The 17,840-nt window shown below is 40.5% G+C and overlaps 5 protein-coding genes across 7 annotated transcripts; 3 read left to right on the top strand and 2 right to left on the bottom strand.

Annotated features, from left to right (window-relative positions):
• Window positions 1-487: 487 nt before the first annotated feature.
• On the bottom strand, window positions 488-2,448 carry LOC132791618 (peroxisomal biogenesis factor 3). Its single transcript, XM_060800621.1, has 2 exons — window positions 2,131-2,448; window positions 488-1,971 (listed from the first exon to the last, which is right to left on the bottom strand). Exon 2 carries the CDS (start codon window positions 1,905-1,907, stop codon window positions 774-776), a length of 1,134 nt encoding a protein of 377 aa, XP_060656604.1. The 5' UTR covers window positions 1,908-1,971; window positions 2,131-2,448; the 3' UTR covers window positions 488-773.
• Window positions 2,449-3,224: 776 nt separating this feature from the next.
• On the top strand, window positions 3,225-4,465 carry LOC132791967 (pyroglutamyl-peptidase 1). The gene is made up of 2 exons (XM_060801136.1): window positions 3,225-3,508; window positions 3,577-4,465. Exons 1-2 carry the CDS (start codon window positions 3,296-3,298, stop codon window positions 4,021-4,023), a joined length of 660 nt encoding a protein of 219 aa, XP_060657119.1. The 5' UTR covers window positions 3,225-3,295; the 3' UTR covers window positions 4,024-4,465.
• A 227-nt stretch (window positions 4,466-4,692) lies between these two features.
• Window positions 4,693-9,277, top strand: LOC132791963 (protein disulfide-isomerase). The gene is made up of 2 exons (XM_060801122.1): window positions 4,693-4,992; window positions 7,394-9,277. Exons 1-2 carry the CDS (start codon window positions 4,848-4,850, stop codon window positions 8,734-8,736), a joined length of 1,488 nt encoding a protein of 495 aa, XP_060657105.1. The 5' UTR covers window positions 4,693-4,847; the 3' UTR covers window positions 8,737-9,277.
• A 173-nt stretch (window positions 9,278-9,450) lies between these two features.
• Window positions 9,451-15,590, top strand: LOC132791962 (uncharacterized). Of its 3 annotated transcripts, XM_060801118.1 has the most exons (7): window positions 9,451-9,848; window positions 10,037-10,303; window positions 10,385-10,762; window positions 10,816-11,152; window positions 12,578-13,607; window positions 13,667-14,457; window positions 14,520-15,590. In XM_060801118.1, the coding sequence occupies exons 2-7, from the start codon at window positions 10,038-10,040 to the stop codon at window positions 15,147-15,149; spliced, it is 3,432 nt and encodes a 1,143-aa protein (XP_060657101.1). In that variant the 5' UTR covers window positions 9,451-9,848; window position 10,037; the 3' UTR covers window positions 15,150-15,590. The 3 variants fall into 3 exon arrangements, with proteins under 3 accessions (XP_060657101.1, XP_060657103.1, XP_060657104.1); XM_060801120.1 differs by lacking the exon at window positions 9,451-9,848 and having other exon boundaries at window positions 10,018-10,303; XM_060801121.1 differs by lacking the exons at window positions 9,451-9,848; window positions 10,037-10,303; window positions 10,385-10,762; window positions 10,816-11,152 and adding an exon at window positions 12,142-12,174 and having other exon boundaries at window positions 14,520-15,589.
• A 25-nt stretch (window positions 15,591-15,615) lies between these two features.
• On the bottom strand, window positions 15,616-17,756 carry LOC132791964 (coiled-coil domain-containing protein 63). Its single transcript, XM_060801123.1, has 4 exons — window positions 16,934-17,756; window positions 16,156-16,664; window positions 15,926-16,100; window positions 15,616-15,871 (listed from the first exon to the last, which is right to left on the bottom strand). The coding sequence occupies exons 1-4, from the start codon at window positions 17,446-17,448 to the stop codon at window positions 15,655-15,657; spliced, it is 1,416 nt and encodes a 471-aa protein (XP_060657106.1). The 5' UTR covers window positions 17,449-17,756; the 3' UTR covers window positions 15,616-15,654.
• Window positions 17,757-17,840: the final 84 nt, after the last annotated feature.

Below are 17,840 nucleotides of genomic sequence, written 5' to 3'. Positions count from 1 at the left end.
ATATTCATTATTAACGTCATCAAATAATGCAATTAAATGACGCTATCAGCTGCGCCTAAAAGATGCTTTAAAATTTTGCACGTTGTGTTTGCGCTGCTCTCTCTCTGCTTGGCATCCATTGCGCATGCACTGCTGTCCCTCTCTCAGCAATAGTGGAGAGCATTTGCAAAGAGAGCAAACTAGAAAGAGACAGTGTGGGCAATCACATAAACAAGCGACGGCGGCTGCGACGTCGACAGCTGTCGTTGGTCGCGCGCCTTATCAACAGCATAGGGCTGTTTTTTGCCACCCCATCGCGGGGTTTGTGTGCTCGCTAAATCAAAGAACGTTACCCTGTCAACCGCAGAGTCCCTTCATTTTGACAGCCAGGCAGACACAAAATCTAAAAAATGATATGCTGACTTGCGGTAAGAGCTACCGTTGTAATTTTACCAAACCAAAGCTGTAAACATTTTGTGGTATAAAAGAGATTAATTTAAAACTCGCAACTGAAATTGGTATTAATTTTCTTCAACTTTTCCATTTACATTTATTGTGTGAAAGGCCTTTCGTGTTGCTCCCGTTCTGTGAGTATGTTGCAATTCGCAAACCAGATACCGTTGCATGTTTAAATACGCTTACGTTAGCTAAGACTTATGCATATTATATATAGACATATAGAATACATATATGCAATGTTTACGAAAGATCGCGTTTTGTTCCATTTAAAAATACACGTCTATAACATAAGCTTAATCTATAACTATTGCTAGTTACTAAATATTTCGTCGCTCTTATCCCGAGCTGAAGGTCTCGTAAACATTGGCGCCCAGCATTTTCGACTTCTCCGACACCACATAGAAGCTGAGCAGCTGTGTGGGCAAATTGTGCGGCCTCGCTGCACTGTCATATCCATGCGAGGTGAGTCCACTGATGATGGGTATCAGTTTGGCCAGCGCCAACAACACTGTATTTACATTCAGCAGATTGTTGTTGTTGCTCTGGCTGCTTGGACTGCTCGTTCCGGTTTGCTGCTGCTGCAATTCCCCGGGTGCCAGATGCTGCAATGTTTCGCCCATGGACTCGGCAATGGCATCGCAGCTGAGCACAAAGCCACGACTCACATTGTGCACACAGACGCCAACGCAATCCTCGCTCTCCAGCATGTCCAGCGTCTCGTTGTACATCTGTTGCAGCAGCGGTGAACAGTTGGTGCGCTGCTGCAGTCGACTCAGATCCGGCAGGAGATACTTGGTCATCTTGGAATTGGGATCGTGTCGTGTGTCGCCATTGATGGCCATCTGGAGAGACCAGAAGATTTGCTCGGTATCCGCCAAAGTCAATTGTCGCGTTAATGGCATGTTCTTGAGCACTTCAACGACCTGGGTGCGTATGAAACGCGCCAAATCCCGTATGCCGTCGTCCGTAATGAAATGACGTATCAGGGACAAATACTGTTGCTTCAATTCATCGGTTATTTGTCGCTGTTCGGTCATAATGTCCCTGTAGATGTAGCCGCCGAGCAGATTGAGCTGCACACGCAACGCAATCACCAGCATTGATGAGGCATAGACAAACGTCGCCAGACGTGTGAATGAAACGATTTTCATTTGCTCCCACAACTCCAGTTTATTACTGGGATTCTGTCGCAGCTGCTCGAGCAACTCGTCGGTACTGCATTCATGCAACACAGCCTGGCACATCTCCTCGCCCATGCCGAGAATCACCTGGTTGCAGGTGCGTTCCGTCGACTCAAAGTGATGCATGCGTCTTGTGCGCTCAAAGAATTCTCTTGCCTGGCGCTCCTGGTACTCCACAAGCTTGCGTTGTGCATAGCGCGCCCCATAGATGGCGCCACCCACTAGGACACCAGTTACAATGAATTTACGACGATGGCGTGACAGAAAGTCTTGCAGGCGTGACAACATGATGACTTAAAAACCAAAAAGACCTTTTAAGTTCTTCTAGCGAGGGAACAGCGACAGCTGCAATCTAAAACGAAAAAGAAACCGAATGAATATTAAATGTGCAAAGTTCAAAGGTGTGTGTGTTGTGTGTATGTGAATGAACATATGTATGTATGTATTGGGAACACGTCGCTGACTCTTCAGATTAGATTAGCTTAATACCACGCTAGCTAGATATACTCACTTAATATGTTTGATGTTTGTTCAGTTTTAATTCGGCTCAACAGCAGCACAAAGTGCAATGACAATTTTCCTTATTATTGATTGCGGTCTTTGGCCTCTTCGAAAATCGTTCGTTGCCGTCGTCTGTATTTTCTTTTACGCGGAATGTATTTGTTGTACTGTATGTCAATATTGTTGTTCTTTTCACGAACGCATACTGCGTTTGAATTATTTCGTTTCACATTAAATTCGGCTTAATCTCCCTATGCTAACCCGCAAAGGAAACCAACCACTTGTATTTCGCTTGCTGCTTGCTTTGTTTGTGTATTTTGTGACCAAGCGGTAGAGATGGAGAAACATCGATGGCAACATCGATGCATCGATAATTTGAAATCGATTTTTATTGCAGTCAAATAATCATATGATAAATTCAGTTATAATTGAAAAAACTTATTTATTCCGTTAATGATCAAGGAATGAATGAGTTCAGGTTTGTATTTTTTTAAAAAGAATATACTTAAAACTGTTTTACTTTTCGGTGTGTGACCGTCAACAACATTTATATTAAATACGTTTTACCACCTAAGAAATTTTCCAAATATAGATACCCTGAGAATTGTCGCCTGGTTACTCTTCCATATATACCTAGAGTTTCGTGTTTTTTGTAATAATGTAAGCAAAGGCATTTTTTATTATTCATTGCAGAGAACAGATTTCTGTACGAAAAACAGTTTTTTAAATGCGTGATCTGTGTTTCTTTACCAGGGCTGAAATCCTTTCTTAGACAGGTTTGTCTTTTTTTTATTGCATACGCTGTCTAACACTGATAAAGCAACAATGTTTTATAATAAACGTTATTTTAATAGAAAAATACTACTTCAGTGTGGTGTACATATAAATTAAATGGCCGTAGGTTTTCGTATGTGTAATTTAGTTAATTATTTATTATTGTGTATTTGGCTTAAGATACATTTATTAAAAAAAAACACTGCATGAAGAGAATATCAAAAACGGTTCGACAAACGGCGTCTTGGCAGAGGCGGTACAAAGCTATTGAAGTGAATTTTGGTATATTCTTCTAATGAAAATGCCGTTAAATGGGACATCTGGTCACGCTCTGCAAGACCAAGTATGACGAAAATGGAAACTATTTACGCGTTAATTCGTGGGCGGATATATTGTTTACGATGGCGCAATCGGAGCGTAAACTGATTCTGGTCACAGGTTTTGGCCCATTTGTTGGCCATGAAGAGGTCAATGCCAGCTGGGAGGCAGTGCAACTGTTGCCCGATGTGCTAATCTACGAGGGTATCGAGTATCAACTGGAGAAGCGAAAGGTTGACGTAGAATATGCTGCAGTTGATGAAGCAGTCACAGACCTTTGGCAAAAAAAGCCCCAGGTAAGCGCCACAAATTAGAAACTGACTTTCAGTGACATCATTCAGAAAAATCTATAAACTCTTGGCAGTTGGTTGTGCACGTTGGAGTCTCGGGCGTTGCAAAGTGTGTGTGTGTGGAGAAATTAGCATATAATCATCAGTTTCGACGTCCCGATAATGCTGGTCAATATCTGGAGAAGGCCACTTGTTGTCTGCCTTATAATGCACATGCAAATGTCTTGCGTACTGGATTAAATGTCGATAAGATTGTGCAGGCTGTAAATGAAACTTGTAAAGATTGCGTAGCTCCAGTTCACGGTGATAACGAAAAGTCTGCGTTGACGGCTACGCAAGTATCTAAAAATGTCGGTGGTTTTTTGTGCGGGTACATTTATCTCAAGTCGTTGGATGTCAATTGTAAACGCAGCTTGTTTGTACATGTTCCACCTATTGACATGCCTTTCAGCACGCCGCAAACTGCAGATATTGTTTACAAGATCATTGAACAATGTGTTCAACAATTGTCAGATTGTTAAACAAAGTCAATAACCTTTGGATGTTTTGTTTATGTTCAGTATTGATTCATAATTCTCATGATTGCAGACGTGCACGCGCATTTACTGTTTTGCTCAATAATTTTATAAATGTCAATTCCTTGTTTTTGTGCTAAGAATGCCAGCTGATCAAACAACTCATTACGATTTTATACAGATTTTATTTAAACAATATGCCACGTGCTGTTATTGTCAATGCACATATTTATATAAAATAAAAAATCATTGGTTAATTTTTAGAATTGTTTGAAAAGTCCCCCTAATAAAAAACTTCGCTTGAAATTTTAATTCAAATCTTCGCGCGCGACAATAAATAATTGATACTTGCCATAAAAATCGATAGCTAGGAACTTGAAACATTGTTACTGAAGTTTTTTGAAACTTTTTTTTATTGGTGATAATAAAACTGCTTTTATTTAAAAAAGAAAAACAAAAATGTCGTTAAATTTCTTAAAGAATAATTTATTTATTTACAAAAACATGAATTGCATTGAATGTATTGTTTGTCTGCAAAAACCGTCGAAGTCTGCCATAAAAAACCGATACCTTAAAACCTTTTATAAACATCGATGCATCGATGGTGTTATCGATGTTTTTCCACCACTACCACAGAATAGTCTTCGTTCTTTGGAACGAACTGTGTGCGGATTCATTTGGATTTTAGCTCGCAACTCGTGCGGTGGACAACTTTCTTGAAGTTGTTCTAGTGTGTGTCTAGTAGTGTCATTTACACCAACAAATAAGCATTTATATACTACATATACGCAGACACTGCCTGTTGTATATACACATATTAAGTGCCCGCGATGAAATTCCTAATCTGTGCTCTGCTCGTCGCCGCGTCCTACGTGGCGGCCTCTGAAATTAAACTGGAGGAGGGCGTCATTGTGGCGACCGTGGACAACTTCAAACAAGTGATTGCCGACAATGAATTTGTGCTCGTCGAATTCTGTAAGTATTTATTTACAATATACACTAATTTTTTTTGGCACACGTAATTTATTAGCATAAATAAAAAGTGCAATATGCCGGCCGCTCATTAAGTTAGGGTGATTCATAAGATTTCGCGTTATGGCGACGTGGTCTTTTCTGAGCAAGCCTCCAATAAAGAGAGAGAGAGTCGAGATGCTTTGAAACAAAATATGTCTGCGTGGCAGTTTAGTGGGAATGTTGTTGCTGCTGCTGCTGCTTGGATCCCCAAGCTTCCTTTGGCTGTGGAAAGGGCGCGGAAGAAGAGAGAAATGGCCGAGAGCAAGAGAGATAAATTTATTTGTATACGTTTTTGTTTTTCTCGTTTTTATCGTTTATCGCATATCGATGAATGTGCGGAAATTAACAAACGCCGCGCCGCTCGCAGCTCTCTCGCTCGATTACCACTCTCTTTGCATGTCTCTATCTCGTTTGCACCCACTAGGCAAACACCTGTGTGCGCAAGCGAGCAAACAAATGTGTACATATATTGTAGACTGTGGGAGCATTTGTTGCGCCGCGTAATTTCTTTTAAATGTTAAAAGTGCTTAGACCACCGTAGAGCAAATGTTGCGCGTCATCAAAATCTAGGAAAGATAATTCTTTGACAAGGTTCCCAATAGGGTCAACTTAATTTATGGTGTTCTTTGGGACAGCTGAAGTTAAGTTGTTGTTCGCTCCTCTGCTCATATTTATTTCTTATCGCTGAAAACACTTCTTGGCGTCTTCTTTCTTGACTTTCAGATAACAGAACGACAACGAATTTCTATTTCCATATGTTTCACTTTTTATCAATACGACGCAATGCATCGCCATTTGCCCCGGGCGTGGTTTTATAATGAGAATGTATCGCCTACTTTCTGCTTAGTTGTCCACATCCGCTTCATCAATTTCATTTTAGAATCAAAAAAAGTTGCCAAGCAACAATTGTGTCGCCGACGCTTTGAAAAATTGGGTTAGCTAAACAACTTTTTTTTGCCGCTGACGAGTTGGAGTCAAGAACATTCATCCGTCTCTCTTTCACTGCTTTCTATTCTATGTTGTTGCCCTTAATGCGCTCGCGACTGCGCAGCTCAAGTTCATTCAACTCTTTCTTACACGCTTTGTTGTTGTTGATCTTATTGTTCTTGGCGTTCTTGTTGTTGGCAATATGGCGGCCCTGGCCCTGGTTTGTTTATGCTAGCACTTTTCTCTTTTTGTTTTTTGATGTTTTCGCCAACGTTGTGTCTGCAACGTCAGCAAACGATATAGCGACACTTGCGTTGGTTCAGATAATGCTAAGTTAGTTACTTCCCCTAGCAAATCTTATCTGCGCTAGATTCACGTTTAGCTGACCATATGCCAAGGCCACGTCAGCTTAAGCCGGCGAGATAAGAGAGCGAGAAGAGTGCAAGACAAGACGCCGATGGCGTTGTGTGTTGTCAACTCGCATTATGTCATTATGCCTATCTCTCTCTGTCTCCCTTGCATGCTGTTGTCATCTGCGCCCCCGTATGTGTATGTGTGTGCGTTTAAAATTGCAGCGCTTAAGAAATCAACACGTGGAATTTGCATAATGCGAAGCAGCTGCTGTTCCATAATAAATCTAGCGTGAATAATTAACAATTCCACTTCCTATCCCTCCCTTCGTCAAATCGGTAATTAGATTTTCCAAGCGAACGATGCGTCAAAAAAGGGCATATTAATAGACTAAAATGAAATCAGATTCACTTGTTAGCTTCGTGTTTTTTCCTAATTGTTTATTTATCGGTAATATTTCATTGTTTCACATTAGGTTTTGAACTGCAAACGTGACGCTTAATTAACTTTGTCACACATTTGAAAACGACTTGAAAAATTGCAGTTTAATCATGACTTTGAGATATTCTATTTATTATCAGGCAGCCTGTTTTTTACTTAATTGAATGTTTTTTTTGAATAACTCATAAAGTTGTTAACTACTCGTAATTAAATTTTTTAGAAATCTTTAAAAATGTCTTTGCTTTTATGATTTCATTTTGTATTATAATTTGTGTAGAATTGAATTTTTTGTATTAAAAGAAATTATATTACTGATTTTTATCATTACATTTCAGTATTATTAAATACTTTAATAACTTTTATGTTTTTTGGTAGTGAAGCTTTCATAAATCTTTTGAAATATGATAATTAGCCCCAAAATTGTTGTTGCTAGGCTATAATATATAATAAACTAATTTCTCTTATTATAAAACCTTATTCTACTTTTGTGTTGTCGAATTGTTTCTTAAATAAGGTTTAAATTTACGAACTTGCAGAAATCCTTTAGCAATATTTCGGCTCTTAATAGTTAGACAGTTAAAAAATAAAGAAATTTCATTCAAATTATTCACTGTTCTAATGATGTCATCACTCTTCGTTACAGACGCTCCCTGGTGTGGACACTGCAAGGCTCTGGCACCCGAGTACGCCAAGGCCGCCCAACAGCTGGCTGAGAAGGAGTCTCCCATCAAGCTTGCCAAGGTCGACGCCACCGTCGAGGGTGAATTGGCGGAACAGTACCAGGTCCGTGGCTACCCCACACTGAAGTTCTTCCGCAGCGGATCTCCCGTTGAGTACAATGGTGGTCGCCAGGCTGCTGACATTATTTCGTGGGTGACCAAGAAGACTGGTCCACCAGCCAAGGATTTGACCAGCGTTGATGATGCCGAGCAGTTCCTTAAGGACAACGAGATTGCCATCATTGGTTTCTTCAAGGATCTGGAATCGGAGGAAGCTAAGGTCTTCACCAAGGCTGCCAACGCTTTGGATTCGTTTGTCTTCGGTATCAGCACCAACGATGATGTGATTGCCAAGTACGAGGCTAAGGACAATGGCGTCGTTCTCTTCAAGCCCTTCGATGAGAAGAAATCCGTGTTCGAGGGTGAGCTCAACGAGGAGAACCTCAAGAAGTTCGCTCAGGTTCAATCTCTGCCATTGATTGTTGACTTCAATCATGAATCCGCTGCCAAGATCTTCGGTGGTTCTATCAAGTCCCATCTGCTGTTCTTCGTCTCCAAGGAGGCTGGACACATTGAGGCCCATGTTGATCCCCTGAAGGAAATCGCCAAGAAATACCGTGAGGATATTCTGTTCGTGACCATCTCGTCCGATGAGGAGGATCACACTCGCATCTTTGAGTTCTTCGGCATGAACAAGGAGGAGGTTCCCACCATTCGTCTGATCAAACTGGAGGAAGATATGGCCAAGTACAAGCCCGAGTCGAGCGATCTGTCCGCCGAGACCATCGAAGCCTTCTTGAAGAAATTCTTGGACGGTAAACTGAAGCAGCATCTGTTGTCGCAGGAATTGCCCGAGGATTGGGATAAGCAGCCCGTCAAGGTTCTCGTCTCCAGCAACTTCGAGGAGGTCGCTTTGGACAAGAGCAAGTCGGTGCTGGTTGAGTTCTATGCTCCATGGTGCGGACACTGCAAGCAGCTGGCGCCCATCTACGATCAGCTGGCCGAGAAGTACAAGGATAACGCCGACATTGTCATTGCCAAGATGGACTCCACCGCCAACGAGCTGGAGAACATTAAGATCTCATCGTTCCCCACCATCAAGTACTTCCGTAAGGAGGACAACAAGGTCATCGACTTCAACCTGGACAGAACTCTGGAGGACTTCTCCAAGTTCCTCGATGCCAACGGTGAGGTTGCCGATGCCGAGCCCGCTGAGGAGAGCGAAGAGGAGGAGGCGGCGCCCAAAAAAGGACGAGTTGTAAATTAAGCCAACAACGTAAAAAATCCAACAGCAACAACAGCAGCAGCAACACACTTACACTCACATACACTCACAAACAAAACAACAAACAAACAGCAACGTACATTCTGTAGTTTATTCTTGTGGTCAATCAAGGATCGAATTCCAATGAGTTTTTATCATTGCTCCCAGCTATCCTTGACCACGTCGCTAATTTCAAATCCCCCCAAAATATGTTTGCCTCTAATAAATTACATAATTATTTCTGTTGTGATTGCAACGCAATTTCCCGCAACATTGAACACAAAAACGAAAACAAAAAAAGCCAAAGGAGCATCTTTCTGGCAGTGCCACGTTCGATGGCCGATGGTGTTTTTGTATTTGGATGTTTTTGATGATTGCGTAGCCTAGAATTCAGTTTTATTGAAGTGGTAACCGAAAATTAAAATCGAGAAATTTATTAATATGTAATCTTTTTTTAAGTTTTCTATTTGGAATTTGTAGAAGCATTGAGAAAGAACTGATTAAGGACTTAACAAATAAAGTTGGTAACAACATTAAAAACAAACGACAAACATGCGTTTTTGTTAATTGTGGGTGAATGGGATTTTGAATATAAACGTGAACAAAGAGAACAACGTGTAGGAAACATTTTTTTTGTAATAAATAAAAATACGCTAAATAAATAAACAATCTGTAATCTGTTTACTTTTTTATTTAGGGGACACCATTTAAAACCCGCGCGCTCTTAAGTAAAAGGTTTGGGTCACCCTAAACTGACAGTTTTCAACACTGCTTTATGGCTTATTGACCTGACGGCATGCGGTCACATTGCATAACACTCGGTACCCAGTGTGACCGTCGAAATGTGTTCTTCGGGTGTATTTTAGTGGTCAACACTTCTTCGCGCAGACCCAAACAAGAAGACAACTCTTGAAATACAGAAAAGAAAAAAATTAATGGCACAAAAGTAACGCGAAAAAAACAATGTAAATATGTGTATAGTGAAAGCAAAACACGGTGCATTTGTAACTGTCAAGTGTGCACTCAGAAAATTCGCGAAGTAGCGTGCAAAATTGGCGAGCGAACGCGTCGCTGGTGCTTCACCAACAAATCTCTCCCCACTAAACGTTTTGAGGGTATGTGCGTATGTATGCGTATTGTCTGCTGTCTGAGTGTGTGTTCGAGTGTGCGAATCTGTGTGTTTGTGGGTGTATAGGGCCAAGCATGCTAACGGGACTTTCACTTTGCAATAATACAAAAAAGAACAAAATAGAATACGCAAAAAGTTGTTGTTTATTTACCTGTAGTTTCAATTGCGTTGCAGAATGATGAATAACACACGAAATACATGCATAAATGTTGATGAAAATGTCGCTCACGCTGTTGCTGCTTCAGCCGGCGGCGCAACAGCAGCAGCAACAGCAGCCGCAACAACAATGACAACGACGGCAGCGACGCCGACGACGGCTACAGCGATGCCGGAATTTGTGCAACTGAATGAGACGCGCCGTTATATTTATAGAGTGATAGCCGCCATACACGACGAGAGCTTCAACAAGCTTATGAATCGTCTGCTTCGACAATTCGAGTGGTAAGCGAATAATCATCCTTCTTCTTTTGTTCTCTCTCTTACACACGCTCTTTCTTGTTATTGTTGTTATTCCCCTCTTAGTGCCATACGCGAAGGGTTTGAAAGCGCACAAAACTCACCGTTATTGTGCCGCAAGTTAGCGCGTTCCATTATCGCACTAACGGACCAAATACATACGCTACACACTCGCCATGGCAGCGACAACAGCTGCAATAATGCCAAGACGTATCGTCAACGCATCTGCTACATTGTTGCCATTTATATTGCCTGTGAATTATGTGCCGCCCAGGATCATGTTGAGAAGGAACGTTGTATCCTGGAACGTATCGGCAGCATGTTGTCGCTGTATGTAGAAGACGGCGATGTGGCTTGTGGTCTGCTTAAGGAGCATACGTTGCGGACACTTGTCGCCATACCTAAGGTCTTTGGACAAGCCAACATTATCACTGTGCTCTACAGGTAAGAACGTCGCATTTTTCGTTGAAACTTAAGTTAAATGTGTTTCTTTTTAGCCGCCTCTTTCCCCAATGGTCGTCCACATCCAGCGTCTTCAGTCAAACAGAGTTGCCCGATAGAATATACATCGAATATATTATCATATTCTATTGCTGGCAACGTTTGGAACGCGATGAGGCAACCAGGCATCGTATTATTGAATTTGCCTCTCGGTTTATGCGACCATCATCAACGCTGCCTTGCAACGCCACATATCGGAATTATCTGCCCGATTATGGTGCCTCGCGGACGGCAACTCGCAGCATTCTGGAGTATCTAAACGTACAGCAATCCTGCACAGGATTACGAGCAGCTAGTAGGCTGGACAATCGAACTTCGCAGTCAAATGATGTGGTAAGATGACTTATTTTGATTTTGATTGATTCCCAAGATTGGCATAGTTATAAAGTTTTGGGTTTGTCATGTTTCAATAACGAGAGAGAAACAATGAAATTGAAATCTTCGATTTGTTAACGTCAGACCTAATTGCTTATCATTCAAATCTTATCATGAAATGACTCGCTTGTTTGTCAGCTCAATCAGTAAGAATGCTGTTTGTACTACAATTATTATTGTTTAGCACGTTGCCAGATAAACTATCTAGCCATAGAGCACGTTGCAAGTGTGTTTTTTTTATTGTTAATTATGTTTCGGAATGAATTCCGTACTTATCAAAAAAGTGAAATCAAATTATGATGTGCGTCCTTCGGTTAATTCGATGGGGGGATAGTAATCATTTTTAATTATAGTCTGTGAAGTTTCAAAACTGGTTCGAGCAAACAAATAACTTTAATGCGCATTAGCTTTTCTAAATGAGTTACGAGTCCTGTTATTAAACGCAGCCTGTTGTAATTTAGTCTTATATTAATCTAGATTCCTTTTGCTTTAGCATCGACACATTCGATATATTTTGAAATTAATAATCTAATAAGTATCGAAGCTAGTGACGCATTCTTTTGTTATTTTTGATGATTATCGGTTACATTTGCACAAGCTTACTGCGCATTAGATCTTGGAATAAATTCAAGGCTTATCAATTGAGTGTACTATAGATAAAATAACAAAGAGTCCTGGTATTGAACATAATCTGAAATGATTGAAGACATTTGAAAAATAGGTTTAAAAAGTATACTCAATTGTTCATATTTTGCAATAAATCCACTTTTGACCTTTTGCTTTTAAACGTAGTAAAGTAATTAATTCTTCTGATTATATCTCAAATTGAGACAGGTAAGAACAAAAAAAGTACTCATTTTGTAATTTCTTAAATGAGTCACCTCAAATTACGATGCGTGTTTATGGCTACGTTAATTTCTAGTAATGATTATCTGTAAAACAGGTTAGAATAAAGTGAAATAATGCATACGCTGCTTCAGGTTAGTTCTGTTAAATATCTAATGATGTTGCGAAACGAGTTTATTTCATATGTCGAAAGTTGTTGAACTATTTGCATAGTAATTTGCTTTTGTATGATAAAATGCTGATTTACCAACGGTTTATATAACTGTAGAATGCTCTAGTTAAATGGAATACAATACACTGCACTATAACTATGCCAAAATGAATATGATGTCTTAGTAAAAGGTCTGATTTTGGGCATGTGAAGCAGGCAGATGCCTTCGCCGGCGCAGTTAGTCGCGTGACAAGGTGACAGGTTGGCATGATTTCACTGCACATAAAATGACTACAAACATACGCTGAATATCAATTGCAAACAAATTCGATAACTGGAAATGCTGTTGAACTTTACTGAAAGCACACCTTTAACACTTTTTGTAGATCTTTGACTCGGATGAAGAGAAAGCCACATCGGAATCAGGTTTAATGCTGGTCAGTGCCATGGCAGCGGCGATAACGTTGACGAAAACACCGCTGCCGCCACCAGCACCGGATCCGCCGGATTTTCTGAAGACACTCTGTGAAAATGCCAAACGTTTGGAGCCAGTGAAACGTGCCACAGCTTTGTATCGTGGCATTGATAGTACTTGCGAGGTGGTTGATCTCTGCGAGTCCGATGATGATGTGGAAATGTTTTCTTTGGACTTCAGTGTGCCCGCCAATGTCGATGGCAATGCGTCCAGTTCGAATGAAGCGTCGGCAACTCAGTTAGATGATTATCTGCCCGTTACCCGTATCTTTCCCAGCAATTTGCGAACTTATCAACGTGCCACGAGCAGTGCAGCTAATGCGTTGGTCAATGCCACAACGGGAGCAGAAACAACATCAATCGCAACAACAACAACTACAGAGACCTACACGATGCCACGTATAGTGAACAGCTATAGCTGTCGTCGTGATAGTCTGCATCTTGTAAGCACAACGCAGACACCGCCACATCTTGTTGACCAATGTGTACAAACCGCAGAGCAGGAGGAGGAGCAAGAGCAGCAGCAGCTGGAAAACGTGCAAAACGAAAGTTTTGGCTTTGAAGACGATGCCATATCCCCCTGCATGTTTTACTCGGATTCACGTATGCCGCTGGTAACTCACAGTTCGAGTCCCGCTCTGATCTGTGAAGGGTCCAGCAGCAACATGGAGACGGCGAGTTTAGAGAACAATCATAATCATCACTGCCACCAGCCATCTAGTCGTAATAGCAACAGCAGCGAAGCATCGTTGCAGAAGAAACAGGTCACGTTCAGTACGGACCTTTTGGGCGCCTCGAGTAGCTCAGGATTTGGCAAGACCCACAAAATAATTAAGCCCACCATTAAACGTTACAAACAAGTTAATTATATGTCACGCATATCGTTGACACCAACCTCATCGATGGATCACGTCGAGACACTCAAATGGATGGGGCATAGAGGTAAACAATAACTGCAATCATTTTAAAGTGTTGCTAATTCAATTGATTTGCATTCACAGAACATTTGCAAGCTGGACAACGCATGTTTAGCAAAGTGGAAGCCAAGAAACACTGTGATAAAGGGACAGGCGAAGCACTGTCGGCCGTAAATCGTCGTCGAAAGCGACAGGCGACAGATAAACGCTCGTGCGTCACAGTTGCTGATATGGCCACACCGACAATAGAGCTAACGCCCACGACGAGCAATGCATCGAGTGGCACCCCAACTCCTCAACCGAAAAGACTTCAATCGCGTGCTCCACAGCGATCATTGCCCACACCGCCCGCATCAACGCACAGCTCGAATGGCACCGTACGTCACGGACAATGCGAACGCAGCACTGACATTGACATTAATCAATTGCAGGCCGAGGCCAGCAGCTATAAGTTTAATCGTCATAAGTTTGCTGATAGCTCTCTGAAACATGTTCGCTTCTATAATAATTTACTCAAACTGCAACGCATGAAAATGCAAGAAAAACGAGATGAATCTGATGAATCAGCTTCGGTGGCGATGTCTTCGGCGTCGTTGCCGCAAAAGCAAAATGCAAAAACGAAACCAAAACAGAAAAATCAGAATCGCAATAAGCTAAAGCTCAAGAGATTACATGCGTTAAATGGTAAGCTACGTCAAAAAGCTGATGAGCTTGAGGGCAACCTGGAGATAATCACGAATTATGCAAAAGAAGAGCGAGCAAAGGCGGCGGCATTATCACAAATTGAGGCGACGCCCATACCCATTGTAAGACTGAAACGTATCCACGTTAAAGAAATGATTGTGCCGCACAGTGATATTGAAGAAGATCTCGTGGTAAGTTTAATAAAAAAAAAGCGGAATTAAGCTGTGCATTCACAAGTGAACTCATTTTACAGGAACACCAAGAGGATATTCTCATTCCTCCAGTGAAGCGGGCTTGGAATAGACGTCGACGTCGTAAGGGTCACCAATGGTCGCGCATAAAGAACGTTCAAAAGAAAAAGCAACAAGCTGCAGTAGCTCACACCATATACGATGATTCCTCCGATCTTCAGTCAACCCAAGCAGACCATTCTATTGATAATTGTGTGACGAAGGCAGCTGAACCGTCCGTAACTGCTTCTGTACCTCTTGCCACTCCTGCCATTATAATTGCCTCGGCATCATCTACTAGTCCTTCATTAGACTCAGCCAACGTACCAGTTCACACACCATCTACTGCTGCTCCCTCTGTAACTTCACGTGCTTCGTCTTCTAGTGTCTCGGATCGCTGTCAAACAGAACAAGATCTTAGTATTGCTGCCTATGTGACGCTGGCAGTCAATGGCGAAAGCTGCGACGACCAAGATGCAGTGATGAAGCAAATATCTCAACTGCCCACGCCCAGTCCAGAGATAGAGCAAAGCAGTGCTATGGTTGCACATGAGATTGAAGTAGCTACTAGTAATGTTCCTGTATATTTGCTCAATGGCGAAAGTAGAGATGTGACAACGCCCGTGTCGGCATCTTTGACTAGCGAAGATTAAAATGACAAAACCTGAGACATGTGTAGAATGCGGAATTTCGAAAGGCCCTTAGTGGAATTTTATGGTGTAACAAATACAAATATATCTATATCTCTATATTTTTGTTGATATTTTAACAAAGCCTGTTGTAGCTAATAAGATAATTATATGTCTGCAAAACTAACTGTAAGAACTACTCTATAGAATTGTTGAGCCTTATTTAATTCTAATATATATTCTCTGAATTGTGTGTAGTATTTGCGAAAGCTTTAAGTTTTATTTTATGGAGTTTTATTTTTTTACTGCTTAATCGTTTACTTTTTATTGATTGAAGCTGCAATTCTAGCATATTTTGAGATCCTCAAAACCCAATGCAATAGTATGTAAGCATAGTATATGAGATTAGCCACAATTATACAGATTTACGATGTGCATTATATGTTAAGATTATATAAATAATTATAAATTATAATGAATTGATTTTTGAAATGCATTTTATTGAGTCTTTCATTAATGTATTATATGATTAATGCTTCATTTTAGCTGATTCACGTATATTAAATTTGGGCACACGATCCTTTCTTGCCAAGATTCTGTTGGAATTATCCTCAATGTTAATCGTGCTAATAATGAGATTCACTCGACGTTCAATAACACCAATGAATAGCTTCACATTGTGTACGGTCAAAAAAGTTTTGGAGCTGAGCACATTTAGTATGGGTGCATCATCACAGGCCAGCACTCTAATGAAGAAAAAATAGTATAACAACTTTTAAAATCTTGTTCATTAAATTTACTTGAATATATCTTCAATTCCTCGAAGTAGTTGCTGCAACCTGCTGCTGAGATTTTGCTTCTTCTCGCTGGTTTCCTTGGCCAGTTGCTCGATGCGAGCGAGTTCATCATTTAGATAATCTAAAGCTTCCGTCTTCAGTTTAAGTTCTTTTTCGGTTTGCTCCGATTTTTGACGTTCTTAGGAAACACATTGGAAATATCAATTATTTTTTTTATAGCTCATTAAACTTACCGATTTCATCGGTTAACTCCTGTGTAGTGTCATTGAGCACCTCCACTTCGTGACTCAGCTCGTTTACGTAGTTGAAGAGTGCAAAGTTTTCGTCTTCCTGGCGCTTGAATTGAGCCACCAAACGATCAGTGTCATCCTCGCCGTATAACTGCTTAATTTGTTCGATGATCTCCTTGTACTCGAATAGCTGTCGCTCGTAGTTCTCCTTTTGAGTCTGCTTCTTATCCAGTTCACGTTGCTCCAGTTCAGGATTCATACGTTTCTGTCCCTTGATATCGAAGAACTTTTGCAACTTTGCATCGTGCTCCAAGCGACGCTGCATTTCCCTCATTTCCTGTATGTGCATGACTTTATCATTCTCATTGCGATCCTTCAGCACTGTTAGCTTTGTGCATAGCTCTTGACGCTGATCAAATGCCATTGTCGATTGATCAATCAAGTCCATTATAAGTTTTTTTCCGTCATTAAATTGGGTGACCATCGATTGCCACATGTCATTGAAGTTTGCACTGTTTTTAAAACAAATTGTGGTCAAATAACAATATGTGTAACTTGACAACATAACGTATACGTAACTTTACGCTTAAACAGGGAAGTGCGATTAAAATATTAAAAAAAACAAAATTTAAAATAGTATACAAATGAAAAATAATAAATATAATCAATATAATTATTTAAAATAATTATCTATCAACAAGAAAATGTTTAAAGAAAGGTGAATAATTATAACAAGAAAATCAAGTATACGTAAAAGATTCTCTCTGCTCAGTAGCGTTACCGATCTTGAAGCATATGATTTATGGCATCACGCATTTTGCTATTCTCCGTGAGAACATCGCTGCACTTCTTGTTGACCACATCGAGACGATTCTCCAATTTGACCACGCTCTTTTGCACCTTGCAAATGGTGTCCTTATAACAATTGTCGGGCACTTCGTTGCGACGTAATGCATCGATTTCTTTCTCCATTTTTCTAATATGCCCCTCTAGCTCCCACAGATTAGTACGTTCACTCTGCAATACTCTTTGCAATTCGGTTTGTTGCTTCTGCAAGGAGCCCAAATGCTTTTCCTTGTTGGTGTTCTTGCGGGCATGAGTCCCACCTTCTAAGGTTCTGATTTCTTCTTTTAGTTTCTCATGCTCTAACTGCAAGACGTTGATCATATGATTCTGCTTTTTCAAACGCTTTGCCTTCTCCTCAAGGAGACCCCGCAGATCTAGCTGAAGGGATCGATGTTGGCGCTGCAGACGCTGCAATTCAGCGGTGGCCAATTGATCTAGTTGGTCGGACATCTTAAGTGAAACTGTTAAATTTTCTTTATATTTACATCTTCATAATACGGTTGCTAGCCGGCAAACCGTTACATGGCAACAGAGCCAGTGTTGGACAATACCTTTAAAGTGCCAACGTTTCGTAGTGAATGTTAAAACTGAAATTTAAAACTCCTTTTAAATAAAACACACTGGACAATTTTTTTTTGATATTTTTATGGTAAAAGTTTATTATTTGTAACTTTATTTTTTAGTTTGTTCTTTGCATTTTGTTTTTGTTTTCCTGTTTAAATGTCTATAAAGTATATATAATATATATTTTTCTGCATTTTTGTAATTTTACCATTTTGGTTTTTCTTATCTTTTTTTAAATGTTTTTTCTTATTTATTTATTTTTTTTTATTAAACTTGCC

Source organism: Drosophila nasuta, chromosome 3, assembly GCF_023558535.2.
Source record: "Drosophila nasuta strain 15112-1781.00 chromosome 3, ASM2355853v1, whole genome shotgun sequence".
Taxonomy (NCBI): domain Eukaryota; kingdom Metazoa; phylum Arthropoda; class Insecta; order Diptera; family Drosophilidae; genus Drosophila; species Drosophila nasuta.
This window is presented reverse-complemented; position numbering and strand designations above follow the sequence as displayed.

Coding starts and splice junctions, on each gene's coding strand:
- LOC132791967 (XM_060801136.1), top strand. CDS start 3,296: ATGGCGCAATCGGAGCGTAAACTGATTCTGGTCACAGGTTTTGGCCCA. Junction 3,509..3,576: donor TTTGGCAAAAAAAGCCCCAG/GTAAGCGCCACA, acceptor AACTCTTGGCAG/TTGGTTGTGCACGTTGGAGT.
- LOC132791962 (XM_060801118.1), top strand. CDS start 10,038: ATGATGAATAACACACGAAATACATGCATAAATGTTGATGAAAATGTC. Junction 10,763..10,815: donor ATTATCACTGTGCTCTACAG/GTAAGAACGTCG, acceptor GTTTCTTTTTAG/CCGCCTCTTTCCCCAATGGT. Junction 11,153..12,577: donor CTTCGCAGTCAAATGATGTG/GTAAGATGACTT, acceptor CACTTTTTGTAG/ATCTTTGACTCGGATGAAGA.
- LOC132791964 (XM_060801123.1), bottom strand. CDS start 17,448: ATGTCCGACCAACTAGATCAATTGGCCACCGCTGAATTGCAGCGTCTG. Junction 16,665..16,933: donor AATCATATGCTTCAAGATCG/GTAACGCTACTG, acceptor TTTTAAAAACAG/TGCAAACTTCAATGACATGT. Junction 16,101..16,155: donor GGAGTTAACCGATGAAATCG/GTAAGTTTAATG, acceptor GTGTTTCCTAAG/AACGTCAAAAATCGGAGCAA.
- LOC132791963 (XM_060801122.1), top strand. CDS start 4,848: ATGAAATTCCTAATCTGTGCTCTGCTCGTCGCCGCGTCCTACGTGGCG. Junction 4,993..7,393: donor ATTTGTGCTCGTCGAATTCT/GTAAGTATTTAT, acceptor TCTTCGTTACAG/ACGCTCCCTGGTGTGGACAC.
- LOC132791618 (XM_060800621.1), bottom strand. CDS start 1,907: ATGTTGTCACGCCTGCAAGACTTTCTGTCACGCCATCGTCGTAAATTC.